Consider the following 19418-nt stretch of genomic DNA (forward strand, 5'->3'; position numbering starts at 1 on the left):
GATCAGACTGTGAACTGGAGTATCACTGAAACTCAGAATATGGTGGAGGAAATGCCTCTACAGTACATTTCAGATAAAAGCTATGTTGTCCCAGAACCAGACAGTGACCACCAGCTCCTCTCCCATGAAGCTGAGAGCCAAGATCAGAAAGGAGACAAGCATGGAGACTCAGGTTCAACTAGAAATGCAGAGCAAACAGAATCGAATCACAACAGCAACAGTCACATTAACAACTTATATAACCCTACTATATCAACAATTCACTATAATACTGACACAGGTAAAAAGTCTTTCAAATGTGACACGTGTGGGAAAGCTTTCACATGTAGGTCTGATTTAAAGAGACACCTGAGAACACACACAGGTGAGAAGCCACATCCTTGCAACATTTGTGGGAAAAAATTCACTCAGACATCAGTATTGAACGCTCACATAAGAATCCACACAGACGAAAGGCCGTACTCTTGCAAAACGTGTGGAAAAGATTTCAGATCAAGGAGTCACTTGATAGACCACACCAGAACTCACACAGGAGAGAAGCCGTACACATGCAAAACATGTGGGAGGGCTTTCAGACTCAGTGGTCACTTGACAGGCCACATGAGAACCCACACAGGTGAGAAGCCATTTACATGCACAACATGTGGGAGAGCTTTCAGACTTAGTGGCCACTTAATAGGTCACATGAGAACTCACACAGGTGAAAAGCCGTTTGTGTGCAAAACATGTGGGAGAGCTTTCAGACTGAGTAGTCACCTGATAGGCCACATGAGAACTCACACAGGTGAGAAGCCGTATTCTTGCGACACGTGCGGGAAAAGATTCTGTCGGACAATAGAATTGAAGACTCATGTAAGAACCCATGCAGGTGACAGAAGCCATTTTCAAGCAACACCTGTGGAAAAAAATTCAGACATAACGGCAAATTGTTAGTCCACATGAGAAGAGGCAAAGGCAGGGAGAAGCTGTACTTTTGCAAGATCTACAGGAAAAGATATTTTGGACGCCCCTCATTTGGCAGAGCACACAAGATCGCATACAGACAATTGACTTTGCCTCTGCGAAATATGTGAGACAGTTTACTGTTTATGTGTCATTGTCAAAACACACAAGACCTGAGAGAAGTGAGGAGACACGTAATTGCAGCACCTTAAAGAAAATGTGTACTCAAATTAGTACTTCATTAAAGCACTTGAGGATCCGTACACACAGGAGCTACCATGGAGCTGAAACTCCTGTGGAGACGTGTGCACTAACTGACTAACTCTTTGAACAATTTTTATACACTATATCAGATATATGAGAGGATTGTGAGGGTCCTCTCTACTGCTGTTAGATCATTTATGTTGTCATCATGCCCACAAGTATTTTATTTTTTGGTTGCATTGAGTCATTTAATGCCAAATAATGTATTTTGTAATTGCATGAACTTGATGTACTTTTTCTGTTTAGTGTTGTAGTGGTGAGACACTAATTGTAGATGTTGAACTACATGGTGCTGTCAGTGGATCAGCCCAAACAATGAATGCAATGATACGTGCCCCAAGGAGCATGGGTGACAAAATGGTGTTAATTTCAGATTGTAAGATGATGACACGCAGGAGGTGATTTAATATTGCAGCACAGCAGCTGCAGGTTAACTAGGATTTGATACCACTAGGTGGTTTCAGTGGAGCTGCTTCATATTGAACAATGTGTGCAGTGGAGGAATGTAACTACAAGTAGGCTACTCAAGTACAATATTCATGGATAACATTGTGCTCAGATGGGTAAGACTGCATGTACATTCCACACTAATAAAATGTCACACTAAAAATAATAATAATAAATCACTTTTAAGGTATTCTTTGACTACTTTTTCCATGTTACATATAGTTCTTATTACTTTGTTCTTACCGTCAAATGTGCTTTTTAGAGCATGACATTGACTTGACAGAGATGGTTACTTTGAGATTGTTATACACAGCACTAAAACTAAGTGTGGAGATAAGTCTGGCTATGGGAGGCTATGTTTTTACACTCAAAAACCTAGAATGCGCCTATTAATCATGATGCCTTTTGAGTCTATCGGTGTATAAACCAGGCATATAAATAATTAATACATAAAAATAAAATTGTTTCACCTCAACAAGCTGCTACACAGTGCCATGAACACATTATGGCCTCAGTAACACTGACAAGGACTATTTTGCATTCATGTTTCATACTTTAAAATCACATTTTTAACACAATTTTTTGACGTTAATTAATTTGAATGCATGGGTATTTAACACTCCCTGCTACTTTTGCTTGTCTAAGTTAAGTCCTTTCATTGCACAGCCATTGATTTTTTTTATTTGAAGTTATGTGTTTTAACTAACTGAAAAACACATCAGGAATGTAGAAGTATTGAGAAAATAACTTTATTTCCATGTGAAATGAAGCGAAACGTTCAAAGTTCAACATCAAGTGAAACGGAACGAAAGGTTAACTCACTTCCGGTGTCGGAACTCAAACAGTGTGACATCAAGCGGAAGTAAACAAAACAGACGTTAGCAGCGTTAGCGATGTGGATTTACAGAGTGAGCTGGGAGAAGGTTTTTAGGTCATAACATTTATTTTATAGCTTAGCAACAATGTATTCAGTTCAGTATTTGAGACTGTTTATCAGCGAGAGACTAACTGCTGCTGCTGAAGAAATATTCGGAGTTATAGAGAAAACTATCGTCGAGTACGAAGAAGAGATCGACCGTCAGCGCAGACTGTTGGATATAGCTTGGAAACCTGAAATAAAATTACTCAGAATAGGTGTGTAAGATGTAATTATTTTATCAACTCAAAATACGGCAATTTGATTTACATATAATCCCAATTGTTTGCATACACTCTCCGGCCACTTTATTAGGTACACTTTGCTTCAGCAGGTCGTCTTGACCATGTCTACAAGTTGCTGCCACATGATTGCCTGTTAGCTATTTGTGTCAACAAGCAGTTAAACAGGTGTACCTAATTAAGTGGCCATTGAGTGTATATACTGATAATAATTAGCTCGCATGTCTGCATTTTCTTCTTCACCATCACAGTAGTATCCTATTCGTTTTGTTCTCAGTTCCTCCAGAGCTCCCACAGCAACATGTCTGTAAGGAGAAGGAGGTTGTCGCTGAGCAGCAGCTCTGTGTTCAGGAGAGGAACTCCAGTGTGGAGCAAGAGGAGCCAGAGCCTCCAGAGATTAAAGAGGAAGAACTGTGCAGCGGTCAGGAGGGAGAGCAACTTGAAGTGAAGCAGGAGACTGATGACTTTATGTTGACTCCTACTGATGAGGAAAGTGCCCACAGTGAAGATCAGACTGTGAACTGGAGTATCGATGACACAAATGTGTTAGAGGGAAACCTTCCAAACTACATTTGTGTTAAAAGCGCTGTCTCACCAGACCCAAACAGTGACTACCAGCTCTTCTCTCACAACTCTCATGAAGCTGAGAGCCAAGATCAGAAAGAAGGTAAGCATGGAGACTCAGGATCAACTATAAATGCAGAGTCAGAACAACAAAATCAGTGTCACAAAGGTAAGACATCTTTAAAATGTGACACGTGTGGGAAAGGTTAGTCAGCTTTGAAGAGACACCTGACAACACACCCATTAGAAGCCACATTCAGGTAACACCTGCAAAAAAAGATTCTGTAGGACATCACTATTGTAGGCTCATATCAGAATCCACACAGGTTACAAAAGCCATATTCTTGCAACACCTGTGGAAACGATTTCAGAGCTAATAGTGTCTTGATCGTTCACACGAGAGGAGCCCACATAGGCGAGAAGCTGTACCTTTGCATGACCTGCAGAAAAAAACACTTTCATGCGTCTCCTACAGAGCCTACAAGATCGCATACAAGCAAGAAGCATTGTATTTGCAAAATACGTGAGTCAATTCAGTTCTTGTTTCATGGTCTTTTCAGACTGTGAAGTTATAACATGCAAGAGGTGTTTTAATATTGCAGCTCAGTGCCTGGAGGTTAGGTTCACGTTTGATTTGAGACTGGTAGTTTCAGTGGAGCTGCCTTATTGAACAAACATGTATGCAGTGGATAAATGTAACTCCATGTCAGCCACTCAAGTACTGTATTTATGGATAACACTGATGTGCTCAGATTACCAAGACTACATGTGTAAGGGGTGCCAAGTGGCGCAGTAGGTAGGGCGGGAGCTCCATGTACAAAGGCAGTGTCCTTGGGTGCAGTGGCTGCAGGTTTGATTCCAGCCGCCAGCCCTTTGCTGCATGTTGTCCCCTCTCTCTGTCCCCTTTTCATACCTCAAATTGTCCTGTCATTTAAGGCAATTGGTAATTTGGTAATTTACCATCACAGTGGTTGTCCTGTTTCTCTTGTTCTCATTCCCTCCAGAGCTCCCACAGCAACATGTCTGGAAGAAGAAGGAGGCTGTCGCTGACCAGCAGCTCTGTATTGAGGAGAGGAACTCCAGTGTGGACCAAGAGGAGCCAGAGCCTCCACAGATTAAAGAGGAAGAGGAGGAACTGTGCAGCAGTCAGGAGGGAGAGCAGCTTGAAGTGAAGCAGGAAACTGATGACTTTATGTTGATTCCTCCTTATGAAGAAAGTGACCACAGTGAAGACGAGTCTCTCAACGTTAGTATCAGTGAATCTCAAAATGTGGTGGAGGAAAACTTTATAAACTACATTGTTATTAAAAACTCTGTGGTCCCAGAAGCAGACAGTGATCACCAGCTCCTCTCTCACAACTCTCATGAAGCTGAGAGCCAACATCAGGAAGGAGACGAGCACGGTGACTCAGGATCATCTTACAATGTATCTAACCCTTTTATATCAACAATTCAGTGTAATACTCACACAGGTAAAACGTCTTTAAAGTGTGACACTTGTGGGAAAACTTTTAAGTATAGGTCAGATTTAAAGAGACACCTGATAACCCACACAGGTGAGAGGCCATATTCTTGCAACACCTGTGGGAAAAAATTCATTCAGCCATCATTATTGAAGAATCATATAAGAATACACACAGGGGAGAAGCCATTTATTTGCAAGACATGTGGGAAAGAATTCGGATATAGCAGTCACTTGAAAGTCCACATGAGAACTCACACAGGAGAGAAGCCATATTCTTGCAAAACATGCGGAAAAGATTTCAGACTTCTTAGTAATTTGAATGTCCACTTGAGGATCCACACAGGTGTGAAGCCGTTTTCTTGCAACACCTGTGGAAAAGATTTCGGACGCAAAAGTCACTTGATAGGCCACATGAGAATTCACACGGGAGAGACGCCGTTTACGTGCAAAATATGTGGGAGAGCTTTCAAACTTAGTTCAGGCTTGATAGGCCACATGAGAACCCACACAGGTGAGAAGCCGTATTCTTGCAACACCTGCGGGAAGACGTTCTGTCGGTCATCAGTATTGAATATGCATTTAAATATCCATACAGGTGCGAAGCCGTATTGTTGCAGCACCTGTGGAAAAGATTACAGGCGTAAGTGTGACATGGTAGTCCACATGAAAAGAGCCCACGCTGGTGAGAAGTCGGACCATTGCAAGACCTGTGGGAAAAGCTGCTTTGATGGGTCTACTACGGCAAACCATATAGCATTGCAGTCAGGCGAGTAGATTTGCTTTTGCATGAGAACTCAGAAGTGAAGAGCCAAATAATTGTAGCACTTAAAGGAAAACTTTTACCCAAATCATGTTCTTGGAAAAAAAACACCTGAGGATCAGGAGATACCACTGAACTGAAACCTCCGATGAGTCATGCTCACTAACTGTATGAAATACATTTTTGCAATAGCTACATCTCTGCCATTAAATGCATACAATCCCCAAAAAGTCACAATATGTTGAAGTAGTACATTTTCAACAATCCTATCAAGTTTTATTGATCTGATCTCCTTGGGTTTGGTCACTTATGTTGTCACCCTGCCAACTAGAGTCTTTTCCTTTTTGTCTGGACATGTCATATTTAATTAAAATGTTATGTATTTTGTCATTGCATCTACTTGATATAATTTTTGTTGTTTGGGGTTTTAGTAGTGACACAAAAGCAAAAGTAAATCGTGTACTGCTTGGTGCTTTTAATGCTTACATAAGCTTAGATTATAAGAAGTTATAATATTAAGGATCGTGGGCAAGAGAATGCTGTTTTTCTGTCTAATGCATATTCTAAAAGTAAAGCTTTGTAAGATGATTATTTAAGAAAACCAGTCACCCTGACGTCTTAAGTTAGAGAAGTAAATTATGTTCATCGCGGCTGCAGCAGAGTGTGACTTAAATTAAGTGTATAATAAGTTGTCATAGTGAGAATAGTTCTTATCAGTGTTAAGTTATAACATGCAGGACATGTTTTAATATTGCAACTCAGCGACTGGAGGTTAAGTTAAATGATTTGATAGCATTTGTAAATTTGATCAGTGAAGCTGTCTCATATTGACCAAGAATGTCTATAGTGGAAAATGTAACATGTCGGCTACTCAAGTACTGTATTTATAGTGCTCAGATGGCCAAGGTTGCATGTATTCCACACAAATAGAAAAGCTTAAAACACTTACAATAAAAGAAATAATCAGAACTTTTGAGTTATTTTTTGTTTGCTTTCCTTTTATGCTTTAAATGATTCTACTATACTGCGTTTTTACAAGCAAATTTAATTTTTTGGGGCACCACAGTTACTTTGCCTGTTAAGGTTTTTATTCCAGAGTGCTAAAATGAAGTGTGCAGATAGGTCTGGCTATGCAAGACTTTATTTTTACCTACAAATACTTTCAATGAGCGTGTTAAATATGATGCTCTCTTAATAAACTATCAATCAGTATGTGAACCAGGCAATAAATAAATTGCTCCACCTCTACTTACTGCTACAAAAATTATATTTACACATCATTTTGCAACAGGTTTCATGCCTTAAAATTACATTTTTGACGTATTAATTTGACACGTTTCTTAACAATTTGAATATATGGGTATTTAACACTGTTATTTCTACATTTACTTAGTTGTGCCAAGTCTTTACACTCCTACTGCTGTTTTTATTTAAATATATTTTTTTAAATTACTTGAAAAGATATCAGTTAAATTTATTTGTTCAGAGATTTAAAAACAAAACAAAACAAAACAAAAACTAATTTTCCTGTGACATGAAGCGAGACGAACGAAAAACTAACTAATCCCAACTGCCGGAAGTTAGGATTGTGACATCCGGTGGATTGCGGAAGTAAACATAACGAGTGCCAGTAGCGTTCGCTAACAACTTGGGTGTGTTAGCCAGAAGAAGATATCTCAGTCGTTACGTTGGCAGTGATATCACTTTGTAATTAAGCAACAATGTCTTCAGCTCAGTATTTGAGAGAGTTTATCAGCAGGAGACTAACTGCTGCAGCTGAAGAAATATTCGGAGCTTTTCAAAAAACTATTGTCGACTACGAAGAAGAGATCGACCGTCAGCGCAAACAGTTGGATGAGGCTTGGAAACCGGAAGTAACGTTACTCAGGATAGGTGTGTGAAACCTTTTTATTTTAATGCCACAAAACAGAGAAATTCGACTTATATATAATCACAGTTGTTTAGATATACTTACTGGTAATACTTAGCTCGCATGTCTGCATTTTCTTCTTCACCATCACAGTAGTATCCTATTCGTGTTGTTTTCAGTCCCTCCAGAGCTCCCACAGCAACATGTCTGTCAGCAGGAGCAGGAGGAGGAGGTTGTCACTGACCAGCAGCCTGGCATTCAGGAGAGGAGCTCCAGTGTGGACCGAGAGGAGCCAGAGCCTCCACAGATGAAAGAGGAAGAGGAGGAACTGTGCAGCAGTCAGGAGGGAGAGCAGTTCGAGCTGAAGCAGGAGACTGATGACTTTATGTTGAGTCTTTCTGATGAGGAAGGAGATGTCAAAGAAGATCAGACTCTGAACTTCAACCATAATGACACTGTAAGTGCAGCAGAGGAAGAGTCTTCAGTGAAAATGCAGGTTGTAACCTCTGTGGTACCAGAACCAAACACTCATAATGACACTGTAAGTGCAGCAGAGGAAGAGTCTTCAGTGAAAATGCAGGTTGCAACCTCTGTGGTACCAGAACCAAACAATCATAATGACACTGAAAGTGCAGCAGAAGAAGAGCCTTCAGTAAAAATGCCGGTTATAAGCGCTGTGGTCCCAGAATCAAACAGTGGCCACCAGCTCCTGTCTCACAACTCTCATGAAAAAAAGAGCCAAGATCAGGAAGGAGGCAAGCATGGGAACTTAGGATCAACTAGAAAGGCAAAGCCAAAACAACAGAATCAACACCGCGAATGTCATACACGCACACGTAAAAAGTCTTTTAAATGTGACACATGTGGGGAAGCTTTCAAGAATGAGTCAGATTTGCAGATACACGTGAGAATCCACACAGGTGAAAAGCCACATACTTGCGACCACTGTGGGATGACATTCACTCAGAAGGCCTCATTGAATGGTCATTTAAGGGTCCATTCAAGTGAGAGGCCAAGTTCTTGCAAAACATGTGGGAAAGAATTCAGATGTAAAAGTTACTTGTCAGACCACATGAGAATCCACACAGGAGAGAAGCCATATTCTTGCAACACCTGTGGGAAACGATTCAACCATGCAACGTCATTAAGATTTCACATGAGAACCCACACAGGCGAGAAGCCATATTCTTGCAAAACATGTGGGAAAGAGTTCAGATGTAGCAGCCACTTGACAGACCACATAAGAACCCACACAGGGAAGAGGCCGTATTGTTGCAACACCTGTGGAAAAGATTTCAGACGTAGTATAGACTTGACAACCCACTTGAGGATTCACACAGGAGAGAAGCCGTTCGCGTGCAAAACATGTGGGAAAGCTTTCGGTCGACGCTTTAACTTGATAGTCCACATGAGAGTTCACACAGGTAATAGGCCATATTGTTGCAGCGTCTGTGGGAAAGATTTTGTACATAATAGGAACTTGTCAGCCCACATGAGAAGAGACCACAGTGGTGAGAAGCCGGACCTTTGAAACAATCTGCGGGAAAGCTTGCTTCGGTGCTTCGTGTTTGGCAAACCATGTGAGACCGCATACATGCAAGTAATCTGTTTTTTGCAAAATATGTGGGAGACAATTCAACTCTTGTGGTTCCCGGTTAAAGCACACAAGAACTCACAGAGAGGAGCCACATAATTGCAGCGTTGAAGTAAAAGTTTTACTCAAATTACAAATTTGGGAAGAACATCTGAGGATCACTATACACAGGAGGAACTGCTGAGCTAAAACTCCTGTTGGGTGTAACTTTTACAATAGCTACTGAATGTATACAGTTCCCCATTGAGAGGAATTTACATAATGTTGAGGTAGTATATTTTCAGCAATGCCATCAAGTTTTGTTGCTCTGATCTCATTGTTTTCCTTCATATTTCTGTTGGCAACAGTGTTTCTTCAACAATCTCCCAAAGTTATTGAAAAGTCTTTGTTGCACAGGTAGTTCATGATTCTTAAAAATATTTGATTGGTTATTAATATTGTTTTTATTTTTTATCTCTACTGCTGTTGGCTCACTCATGTCATCCTGCCAACTAGGATCTTTTTTTTGGTCTGCAACGTGTCATCTAATTTTATATATTTTCGTATTTTGTAATCGCATCAGTTTGATGTAACTAACAGAACAGTCAGTTTCCTCAGGGACGTGGACTCTAAACTGCTGTTTTTTGTTCTGCTGTGTTTTCTAACAATAAAGCTTTGTTAGAAAAAAACATCACCTTTGAGGTATTCTTTGAGTACTTTCCTTTCTACTACATATAGTTCTACTTTACTGCATTGTTAAAGATAAATTTAATTTTCAGGGTACGACTTCTTGACAGCCAGGGATATTTTGCTGATAGAGATTTTTACTACACAGGGCTAAAATGAAGTGTGGAGATAGAGCTGGCTACGCGAGACTAGATTTTATTGTACAAAAACTTACAATGAGCTAATTTTTTCCCCTTTAAAGGATTTTTGTGAGGAGTTTATCCTTATCTGCTGTGAGGATCCAAGAACAGAGGGATGTCGTATACTGTAAAGCTTTATAAATAAAATAAAATAAAATTGAATTTACCATGATGCCTTCTTAAACCAGGCATAATAATAATAATAATGATAATAATAATTAGCTCCACTTTGACTAGCAGCTACAAAAATGCCATTGACACACCTTGGCCTCACGGGGGAGCCATTGTGCAGGAGTTCTTTCAAGTTACATATTTTAAATTACATTTGTACGACATTAATTTGACACGTTATTGCTAGTTTTACTTACCCGTGTTAAATAGGCCATTTCACCTCTGCTAAAATGTTTTTATTTATTTAAAATCTTTAAAATAACCGAACGGCTAATTCACTTCCGCTGCCGGAACTTAAAATTCTGACGTCAGCGGAAGTAAACAAAACACGCGCCGATAGCGTTCGCTGTTCGAATATGGTGAAGTAGTCAGTTGGAGGAGGACATTTTTCTCGTACCGCAGAAAATTATTCTATTCGTTAGTAAACAACAATGTCTTCAGTTCAGTATTTGAGAGGGTTTATTAACGAGAGACTAACTGCTGCTGCTGAAGAAATATTCGGAGTTTTTGAGAAAACTATCGTCGAGTATGAAGAAGAAATCGACCGTCAGCGCAGACTGTTGGAAAGTTGGAAACCTGAAATGACGTTACAAACGACAGGTATGTAAACTACCCAGGGATTATAATAGTTTAAATACATATCTGTATTTACTTGCTGTCATGTCTGTATTTTCTTTAACCACAGTAGTATCCTATTTTTGATTTCAGTCCCTCCAGAGCTCCCACAGCAACATGTCTGTAAGGAGGAGGAGGTCGTCACTGACCAACAGCTCTGTATTGGGGAGAGGGACTTCAGTGTGGACCAAGAGGAGCCAGAGCCTCCAGAAATTAAAGAGGAAGAGGAGGCAGTCCATGTAACGGTGAGTGTAACTTGCTCTTACTCTGGTTCTCTCTTTATACTTTATTCTTTGTAGTGTGATATGGGAGTACCACAGAACTTATAAGACATGTACACCTTAATATGATGTACAAAAGGTACAGATCTGTGCATACCATTCACCAGAATGCAGGAAACTGAGTGTCAGGTGCTCGAAATTTTCTAGTGGATGACCCCCAGTCCACTGTTTCTTATGCGCCCCCCCCAGTGTTCAAATGAAACTTACTGCCTTGGCTGTCATGCAAATTTATCAACAATTTAGGAATGAAAAACAATAAGTTTACTCTATTTTCCTGTGAAAGACACAAACGTTTTTATCTCAAACAAAATATGACAAATCACAAAAGCGGAATTATGAGGTTTTCTTGCAATGACAACATGTGGAACAAACATTTAACAAAGCCTTTCTGGTGCGGAAATCAACAGCACACGCACAGCCATTATCAGCATTGTGTTATGCAACTGCAAACATTTAATTCTGTGTAACAAAATGTAGAAAAATTAGGGCTGGGAGCAAGCCAGCAAGTGCATGGCTAGCTTACTAGCATTCGCTGAACATGTAACATGTACATTCATTAAGCAGTGTGCCATTATATTGCTCAACTTAAACCATTTGTGCAAAATGCTTGCAGAAAGACACCGGCTTCTCCAGGTGTACTTAAGTGCAGGCAACCTGTTGACACCATGTATTCAAGAGAGAAAAATGGACTAAGTTTTATGTGAATGACCATAATAACAGAATTGGGGCATCTGTGGCCAGTTGAAAATTTGAGTCAGAAAAATACACTGGCTGCTGATTAAGTGACAGTGAAGGGAATGCTTGTTTTGCTTGGGAACAATTGTGAAGAACTTCAAATTTGAAAAATGAAATTGATGATTGTTCAACATGTTTCTGTTTACTATGTCTCAGAGAAGCACACCTCTGTGCAGTTGAGGGACACTATCCATGTTTCCTTCAATTATTTTAAAAATCACTAAGATAGATTATGCACTCATTCATAAGGAAAAAATATCCCAGCTTTTATAGTTGAACATTTTTACACTACAAACCCCAGTAAACTGTGCAGGCAAAAATAAAAAAAATTATTAATTGTAAACGAGAGAAAATGTTAAATTAACCCTGATATTAATTTGATGTCATATCGCCCGGCCCTATGCACATTTCAGCCAGGATGGTGCATAGTAAGGCTGTCACTGACTAATTTAATAATGTAATATTCTTTTGATTATTCTGATGATTAATTGGATGACGAAAAAAAGGAGAATTAATTATAATAAAGTCTAAAGTTTTAAGTCTCAGGGCTTCTGAATTAAATGTTTCTTTTGTATTTCCAGCAGAGTTTGGAGTGCATTGCTTCCAGTAAAATATTTTGAAGCTTCATGGCAATAATCTGGTGTCAATTTTTTTTTTTAATCAAACTGTTCGATTAACTAATTTGCGACAGCCCTAGAAGTGGGGAGCAGGAAATACTTGTCTTTGTCTTCATAAATAAAATAATAATAAATATATCCTTTTCAATATGTGTTGTCTCTAAAAGTTTGATCAAAATTTTTTTTTAAACATAAACTAAGTCACAATAAATCATCATATCAAATGACAGTATTTATCGACATATCGTCCTTACTGTCCATGATCCTCTGCACATATATCTCTTAAAACTCTTAAAAAGGGTTTTAGTAACAATAAACAATATATATATATATATATATATTCAGGTCTCTGACAGATATGACATACAAGTGTATGATTATTGTTCCTAGTTTTTTATTTATTTATTTTTTTCCAGAGAATGAATTGGCAGGAAATTCAAGATGCAGTCTTATCATCTCTTCCGTTCCTCACCGATGAGACGTTGACATCTCTGCTGGAGTGCTTAGAGGAACTTGGCATTGAGAGAAAAAATGACATGCAGTTTCTCCAAGAGAATGATCTTGAGAAGTACCTCACACCACTCCAGAGCCGAAAACTTGTGAACGACTGGAAGCATAAAGGTGAAACAGAATGATAATGAACAGGGTAATAAATTATCTGTAGATGTTTATTTAGATTAGAAAACAGAGCTCGAATTCATTTTCATTTCTTCCTTTTACATCCCCAAACTGGACTGGACTATTTAACTGATCCCTAATCTGGGACTAGACGTAATCCATGTGTGTGAAACCACTTCATTATATCTCTATTACGGCTGGGTTAAAATAATCGATTCATCCAATTCAAATTGATCTTCATATGAATGACCCAATATCGATTTTTAAAATCTGAGATCAATCTTTTAATATAAGTTTTTCCCCCACGGATTTGTGAAGCTTTAACCCTCTTAGTTTTGTCCGTAGTAAATGGGCCCTGACGCTTATTCATTAACGACTGTAGTATTGAGAAACTCCGATGTTACCGAATCTTTTATCTGTAACTGTTAGCTTACTTTTTACGGTTTAGCACAGTTTGGTTCGTATCTTCAAATTTCCCAGGCGGTGACTCTCCTCAGCAGCAGAAGGAGGAGCAGAGAGGACAGGAGGACTGTTACTGACTGATTCTTTATTCTTTCTAAACTTCACTCGGTGTTGTGATGTCAGGAATATTATTTACTTTATTGACATTTTAGATTTGTTTCCAGTGAGATAGTGTTGATAGTGTGACATTGCTGTTTTAATATTACTGTTGCTGCTTAAGAAAGAACATTTAGTTATAAAATCCTGTTCTCAATTTATTCTTTTTTTTTTTATTGTAATTGAAATATCCCCAATCCAATCGTTATTGAATCAGGACCTTGTGAATTGAAATCGAATCGATCGATTTAAGAACTCAGTGGGGATACCCAGCCCTAGTATCTATAGTCACCAGTGCTTTCCCTCTGCCTTTGTACTTGTCCTTCAGAAATTTAAAAGGCTAGTTAAAGGTTCCTACACAACAGTGCTGTTGAGTAGGGTTGGGTATTTGCATGACTCTCACAATTAGATTTTGAATACTTTGGCTCATGATTTGAATAAAATATTATATACACATTATATATGACTGAAACCAACAGAATAGACACATTAAAATGAATTGGTCTGTATGATACATTATGTGAATATGTGCACATTAATGAAACACTGCATTCTTGATATAAGGATGGATCAAATTCAATTTACTTGAATTTTTTTCTTGCGTTTAAACAAAGGGAAGCTCTAAAATAACACAGGCTAAATATGTCTAAACTCTATTTGGTTCTGAAAAAGTAAAAATGAAATGTATTGGTTTATATATTTATTTTCACTAGTAAGTAGGGGTGGAAGAAATAATTATCACTAAAATCATGGCCCTGCCTTCTTCCAGTTCTGCATCAGTGCACATAATTTAACAGTTAGAGCAGGTTTCTGTGTTATTAATGTTTTTTTCTGGCACTGTATGCTAATTTCTAGCCCCTCCAACTTTAACTGGAATAAATCCTATTGACTGACATTTTAAACACAAAGTGTAACAATGATACTTTGTGGTAGAAATAATCAGAATTCACATGTTAAATAAACAATTGTGATACATCAAGAATTATTTGATAATTGAATAGAAATAAGTGTAATTAAATCGTGAGTTCCCCAGTGATTCCCACCCCTACTATTTAGTCTGCCCTTATCTCTGTGATTATGTGTGTTATTTGTTTAATTTCATGTCTGTGTGTGTTTTTTCTCCCAGAACACAGCCCAGTCAACTCAGATTCAGACGCTGTTGCCTCCCTTCCCCTTTCCATGAACTCCCCATTCACCCTGAGTATCCCAACCCTGAGTACTCAAAGCACGCAGGAAATGACTGTAACCGCTCTTCCCAGCAGACCATGGCATACCAACTTCAGAGTCGACTGGGACAGAATGCCAGCAGGGATCCGGAGAGCAGTGCTTGGTCTCAAAAGACCATCACCACAAGACAGAAGACAGATGGTAAAGGTCGTGGTGGATCAGATGCGTGAACATGATCTCAATCCATCAAGAGCTGTTTGCCATAATATAATTCGGGGTATCATTAGAGAGTTTCCAAGAAGTTTCGCTGATGTTGATCAAAATGCAGAGTTTGTGGGAGATGGCTGCAGCTCCCTCCTCATGCAAATAAAAGCAAGAGTGGAGTACAAGAACCGCAACAGCACGTGCACGGCGGAGACGAGAGAGAGGTTCCAAGTCCCAGGGAGAAAAACTATCAAGAAGCCCAGTGGACCAGTACGGCTGTGTGAGGTGGGAACCTTTAAACCTCCCACCAGGGGAAACGGAGGTGACACTAGAGGACACGAGGAGGCAAATGGTGACCCTCCACTCAGAGGAAGGAATGGACGGGACAGAAAAGGCAGTGAAGTTGCTTGAAAAAACGTACGCAATACTTCGCCGATACCTAAACATGATACCTCCACCCGCCATATTGGATGTAAAAAAAGAATGGCCTTATCTGTTTACTCAGAGGGGCATGTTCTCCCATTTCCTTCAACTGACAGACATCTCCATCCTCGCCAAGCTACCAGAGGCCATAGAGCGAAAAGACGATCTAATCCTAAAGTTCTGCCTCAAACTCAACAAGAACGCGGGAGTTCAAGAGGTCCTTGCTAAGTATGAGCCAAACACAAGTCAAGACAAGGCCATGTGCATTATACTTCTCCTGCTGGCCTACTTCAAAGAAGCAAGGGATGCGATCATCGTTCAGGCTGACGTAGGTTCACTCTCAAATGCTGGGCCTCTTGCAGACTAAGGCCGCGATCACACAGAAAGCGTTTTGCAGGTTGCAGAACGCAAATTGAATGCCACTGGTGAAAATATGCTTGCTGCAGCTGTGTCTTTTTATTGTTGCCAGGCAACCATGGACTCACCTCCTTATTCTAACCTTCCTGTGTAATCTATCAATTATTTATTTATTTCAGTTACGTGACAGTAATTAGTATCTAGTTCCTAAAATGTTCAGGCAGAGGGTACTTGCTGTAGCTCTGGTTGAGGGTGAGAGGCTGTCAGTAAATAGTTTGTTGGGCACAGGGAAACAGAGATCTGTGTGGGTACATGAGACCCTATAAAAGAGGGTGGGTCATGGGGAGTACCACCAGTTGGTCCAGGAGCTTCTCCTCCATGATGGCACCACCAGTTGGTCCAGGAGCTTCTCCTCCATGATGGCTGTTTCCAGGCATATTTTAAGATGACTCAGGGGCAGTGTGACAACCTACAGTCTATTGTTGGGCCGTATAGCTCTGGGTATCCAGCAACAGCTACCACCAGTTTCTCCTCCACTGTTTACGAACTGTAAAACTTGTTGTTGTGACCACCACAGAAGGCCCGCCTCTCAAATCATCCGATTGGACAATGGGAAAAAATGAAATGATGTGAGGCTTTTTTTACTGCTCTGAGTTTTTTGAATTTGAGGAGTTCAGAGTGCTCTGGCAAAAACGCCAGGTGCTTAGAGCACAGAAATATGAGGCGCATCGCAACGCAAATACACGCGAGCAAGAAGCTTCATTCTCATTAAACACAATTAAAAAACGGTGCCTCCAGCTGCTAAAAGACTTTCTGTGTGATCAGGGCCTAATTCTATCCCCATTGCTTACTTGCAGACTTTGTTTTCTATACACACAATGTGATATTTATGATAGCATTGAAATATTGTATTTTAAAAGTGTTGCAGGAATGAGTCCTTAAACCCAGGAATGAGTTAGCATTTTACCACTCCCAGTTTCCTTGTCTTGAAGTCAGTGAATTTTTTTTTGAATGGGTTCTCGGTTAGATTTCTGAAATAAGGTCTGTGGTTAACACAAGCTTAAGAGACTTTCACATTTTGTTCCACGACATAAAACATATTTTGAAGCTTTTACACGTCTTAAAATAGGCGATTGCTTCGTGGCTTAATGAAACTACAGAATGTCATGTGGTGTCGATGTTAGTCCTGCAACCGTAGGGTTTGTTTATAGCCTAATGTTAGCTTTTACTTCTGGTGATTGCATTCACGCTTCAAAAATCATAATTTGCAAGATTATCTTGCTGAACAAAACTTGTAAACATCATGAACTCTTATTTGCCAAATGTCTTATTTTCTGCAGTCATTCAAAATCCTATGGTCTTTTTGACAAGGGAACCAGATCAATGCTAACTTCTGTGTTAGCCCACAAAACAATGTGATCCCTGCAGCACTCTTACTAAGATTTCCAATTTGAAATGAGGACATTTTGTGAAATAAGCACAGAACTTTCTAGTTTAACAAGCCGTCAGTAAGGACTATTTAGCATAACAGTTATATGTTCAATTGATTAGATGCCTTCTGGCCACTTTTTAAGTCAAAGAAATAATTGAAGGTATGCTTGAACTCTTATTTTCCAGCTGTCAGCCACAGCTGCCGATATCCAGAGGACCCTCAACTTACCCAGCACCCCTCGGTTGATTGTATCAGGTATTTTAAAGGCATGTCTTCCTTTTTCTTTCATGATGTTTGTGTTAGTTTATATTTTCCCCCAGTCATTACAGTACTTACTGGGGAAATAGTTTAAACCCTAATAAAGTACGGAAGCAAGCTTGGCTTAGTATCAGAGTAATATGGTATAGCACAGGATTTTAAAATCACATTGTGTCACTTTCGGTACCATCAAAAAAAGAGACAATCCCTCTTATATTAACCTGATGTAGCCTAAAAGAAATCCTGTGTTGATATATTGGGATAATATAAAACCACTTTGCACCAAAACACTGCAACAGGAAAGAAAACCAGCTGAATCTTTATTATGTTTGTCTCAGGTGAGGTGATGAAGCCAAGGGCCTGGATGCTTTCAATCGAAGGCCAAGTGGTCATGGGACCACAAGCCAACTTTGTCAATGGGATCGCTGCTCTCTTCGTTAGTTACTACAACTTCAACCTGCAGTATCCCGAGGAGGCCTCGTGCACCCTCGAGTTCATCCAAAGGTACCGTAAAACGCAGCAAGACACAAAGTGCTACTTGCTTGTAGGCTTTGACAGGATCTATGTTTTTAAGACCACAATACACTCAGATTTTCCTGGGTAATATGTTATTGATAGTATTTACTAAATGATGTTTCGGAAGATGTGCGAGGGCTGTCTTTGACAAAGTAAATCACAGTCAACTAAAAGTCATAGTTCTTATTCTTGATAGTTGCCAGATTTTACCCAAGTCAACTCTCAGTAACTGTCCAACTAAATGAATGAAAAACTGATACAGTAATACACTTGTGTGCCACAATTTTACAGCGACATCACTTAAACCAGGGGTGTCCAAACTTTCTAATGGGGGCCAAATTAGATAATGGGAAAATACCTACGGGCCAAGTGCTTCTTCCATGATATGGGTTCACACACATACAAGTGAGACAAACGCAAACCGTTTCATTTCTCAGTGGAAAAAAAAATGCAACTTTTCCACCGGCCCTGAAAGTGGTGGCCCTCGCTGTCGACCTAATGCTTCTTTGCTGTGGCCATGTCTAGTACCTAGCAGGAAATGACTGCTGCTGGTTAACCAGTCATTTGCTTATTCACCATCTGTTTATGAAAATACATTAGCTCCTTGTATGTAGTTCCTACTTGGTGCATGTCTACAAACTGTATGATAGTGTTGCCACTGTAAGGCGAATGGAAAAACATGCAAATTTAACTTGCTTGAACAACCTGTATTATGTTTTGTATATTTTGAATAGCAAACCACAGGCTATTTAAAATCAGCCCATGGGCTAATATTGGCCCTCTGGTTAGACTTTGGTCATGCCTGACTTAAATGGTATAGTCACTATCACAATTTGCACAAGCAAACATACGAACCTAATGTACTGTTTTTTTGTTTTTGTTTTTTAAAAATTTTTTCAGATGCTTTGTGGGCATTAATCCAGAGAAAGGTTCCAAGGCAAAGAAGCAGCGTGGAGGTATGAATCCTCACGTGTGCACCCTCACGAGGAAACTAATGGACCTTCAGTGGAGTGGATCTTCATGTAGACATTTTTGAGCCCTCTGCCACAAAGGTAATCTTACTTAATGTACATCAGTCCACTCCATAATACTTTGGGAAATAAAAATGATTAAAAAAAAGTCATAGTATAGTATGGCATAAAAAATTTGCCAAAAAAAAATCAGTCATAGTATGCCATAAAAATAGAAATAAAAAAGGGTTAGGAACACAATGACAAAAAGTCATAGTATGCCATGATAACCATGTTAAGAAGTCATAGCATATTAAGAAATAAAAGTATGATTAAAAAAAGTCAGTGTAAATGATGACATAAAAAATGTGATGAAAAAGTCATAAGTATAGTGTGCCATAAAAAAACGTGATGAAAAGTTATAGTATAGTATGTTATCAAAACCCATGAAAAAAAGCGTCACAGTGTAGTATGTTGTCCCAAATCATGAAAAAAAGCCATAGTATATGCATGTCGTCCAAAATCATGAAAAAATGTCATAGTATAGCATGTCGTCCCAAATCATGAAAAAATGTCATAGTATAGTATGTCGTCCCAAATCATGACA

At 39.4% G+C, this 19418-nt stretch overlaps 3 protein-coding genes and 1 pseudogene across 6 annotated transcripts in view; all 4 read left to right on the top strand.

Moving 5' to 3' along the window:
* Positions 1–1836, top strand: part of LOC126395118 (zinc finger protein 239-like) — a 6055-nt gene extending 4219 nt beyond the window's left edge. Inside the window, exon 2 of the mRNA XM_050052312.1 lies at positions 1605–1836. The gene's annotated coding sequence lies outside the window, so the exon portion shown is untranslated. The remainder of the gene's footprint in view (positions 1–1604) is intronic.
* LOC126395114 (zinc finger protein OZF-like) overlaps positions 1–6578 on the top strand; it is an 18103-nt gene extending 11525 nt beyond the window's left edge. Inside the window, exons 1-3 of one of the 4 annotated variants that reach the window (XM_050052305.1) lie at positions 2508–2787; positions 3089–3132; positions 4415–6578. In XM_050052305.1, the coding sequence (XP_049908262.1) occupies positions 2616–2787; positions 3089–3132; positions 4415–5614 (1416 nt within the window). In that variant the 5' untranslated portion in view covers positions 2508–2615 and the 3' untranslated portion in view covers positions 5615–6578. Of the gene's footprint in view, positions 1–2507; positions 2788–3088; positions 3133–4414 lie in introns of those variants that run through there. The other 3 variants (XM_050052304.1, XM_050052303.1, XM_050052306.1) reach the window with 3 other exon arrangements.
* Positions 1–18966, top strand: part of LOC126395101 (uncharacterized) — a 64069-nt pseudogene extending 45103 nt beyond the window's left edge.
* On the top strand, positions 7211–9728 carry LOC126395113 (zinc finger protein 260-like). Its single transcript, XM_050052301.1, has 2 exons — positions 7211–7493; positions 7650–9728. The coding sequence occupies exons 1-2, from the start codon at positions 7322–7324 to the stop codon at positions 8999–9001; spliced, it is 1524 nt and encodes a 507-aa protein (XP_049908258.1). The 5' UTR covers positions 7211–7321; the 3' UTR covers positions 9002–9728.
* Positions 18967–19418: the final 452 nt, after the last annotated feature.

This window comes from Epinephelus moara, chromosome 9 (assembly GCF_006386435.1).
Source record: "Epinephelus moara isolate mb chromosome 9, YSFRI_EMoa_1.0, whole genome shotgun sequence".
Taxonomy (NCBI): domain Eukaryota; kingdom Metazoa; phylum Chordata; class Actinopteri; order Perciformes; family Serranidae; genus Epinephelus; species Epinephelus moara.

What these genes read in the sequence shown, in the direction of transcription:
- LOC126395113 (XM_050052301.1), top strand. Translation starts at nt 7,322, where the DNA reads ATGTCTTCAGCTCAGTATTTGAGAGAGTTTATCAGCAGGAGACTAACT. An exon ending in AGTAACGTTACTCAGGATAG is followed by an intron (nt 7,494 to 7,649) that starts GTGTGTGAAACC and finishes TGTTGTTTTCAG; the next exon opens with TCCCTCCAGAGCTCCCACAG.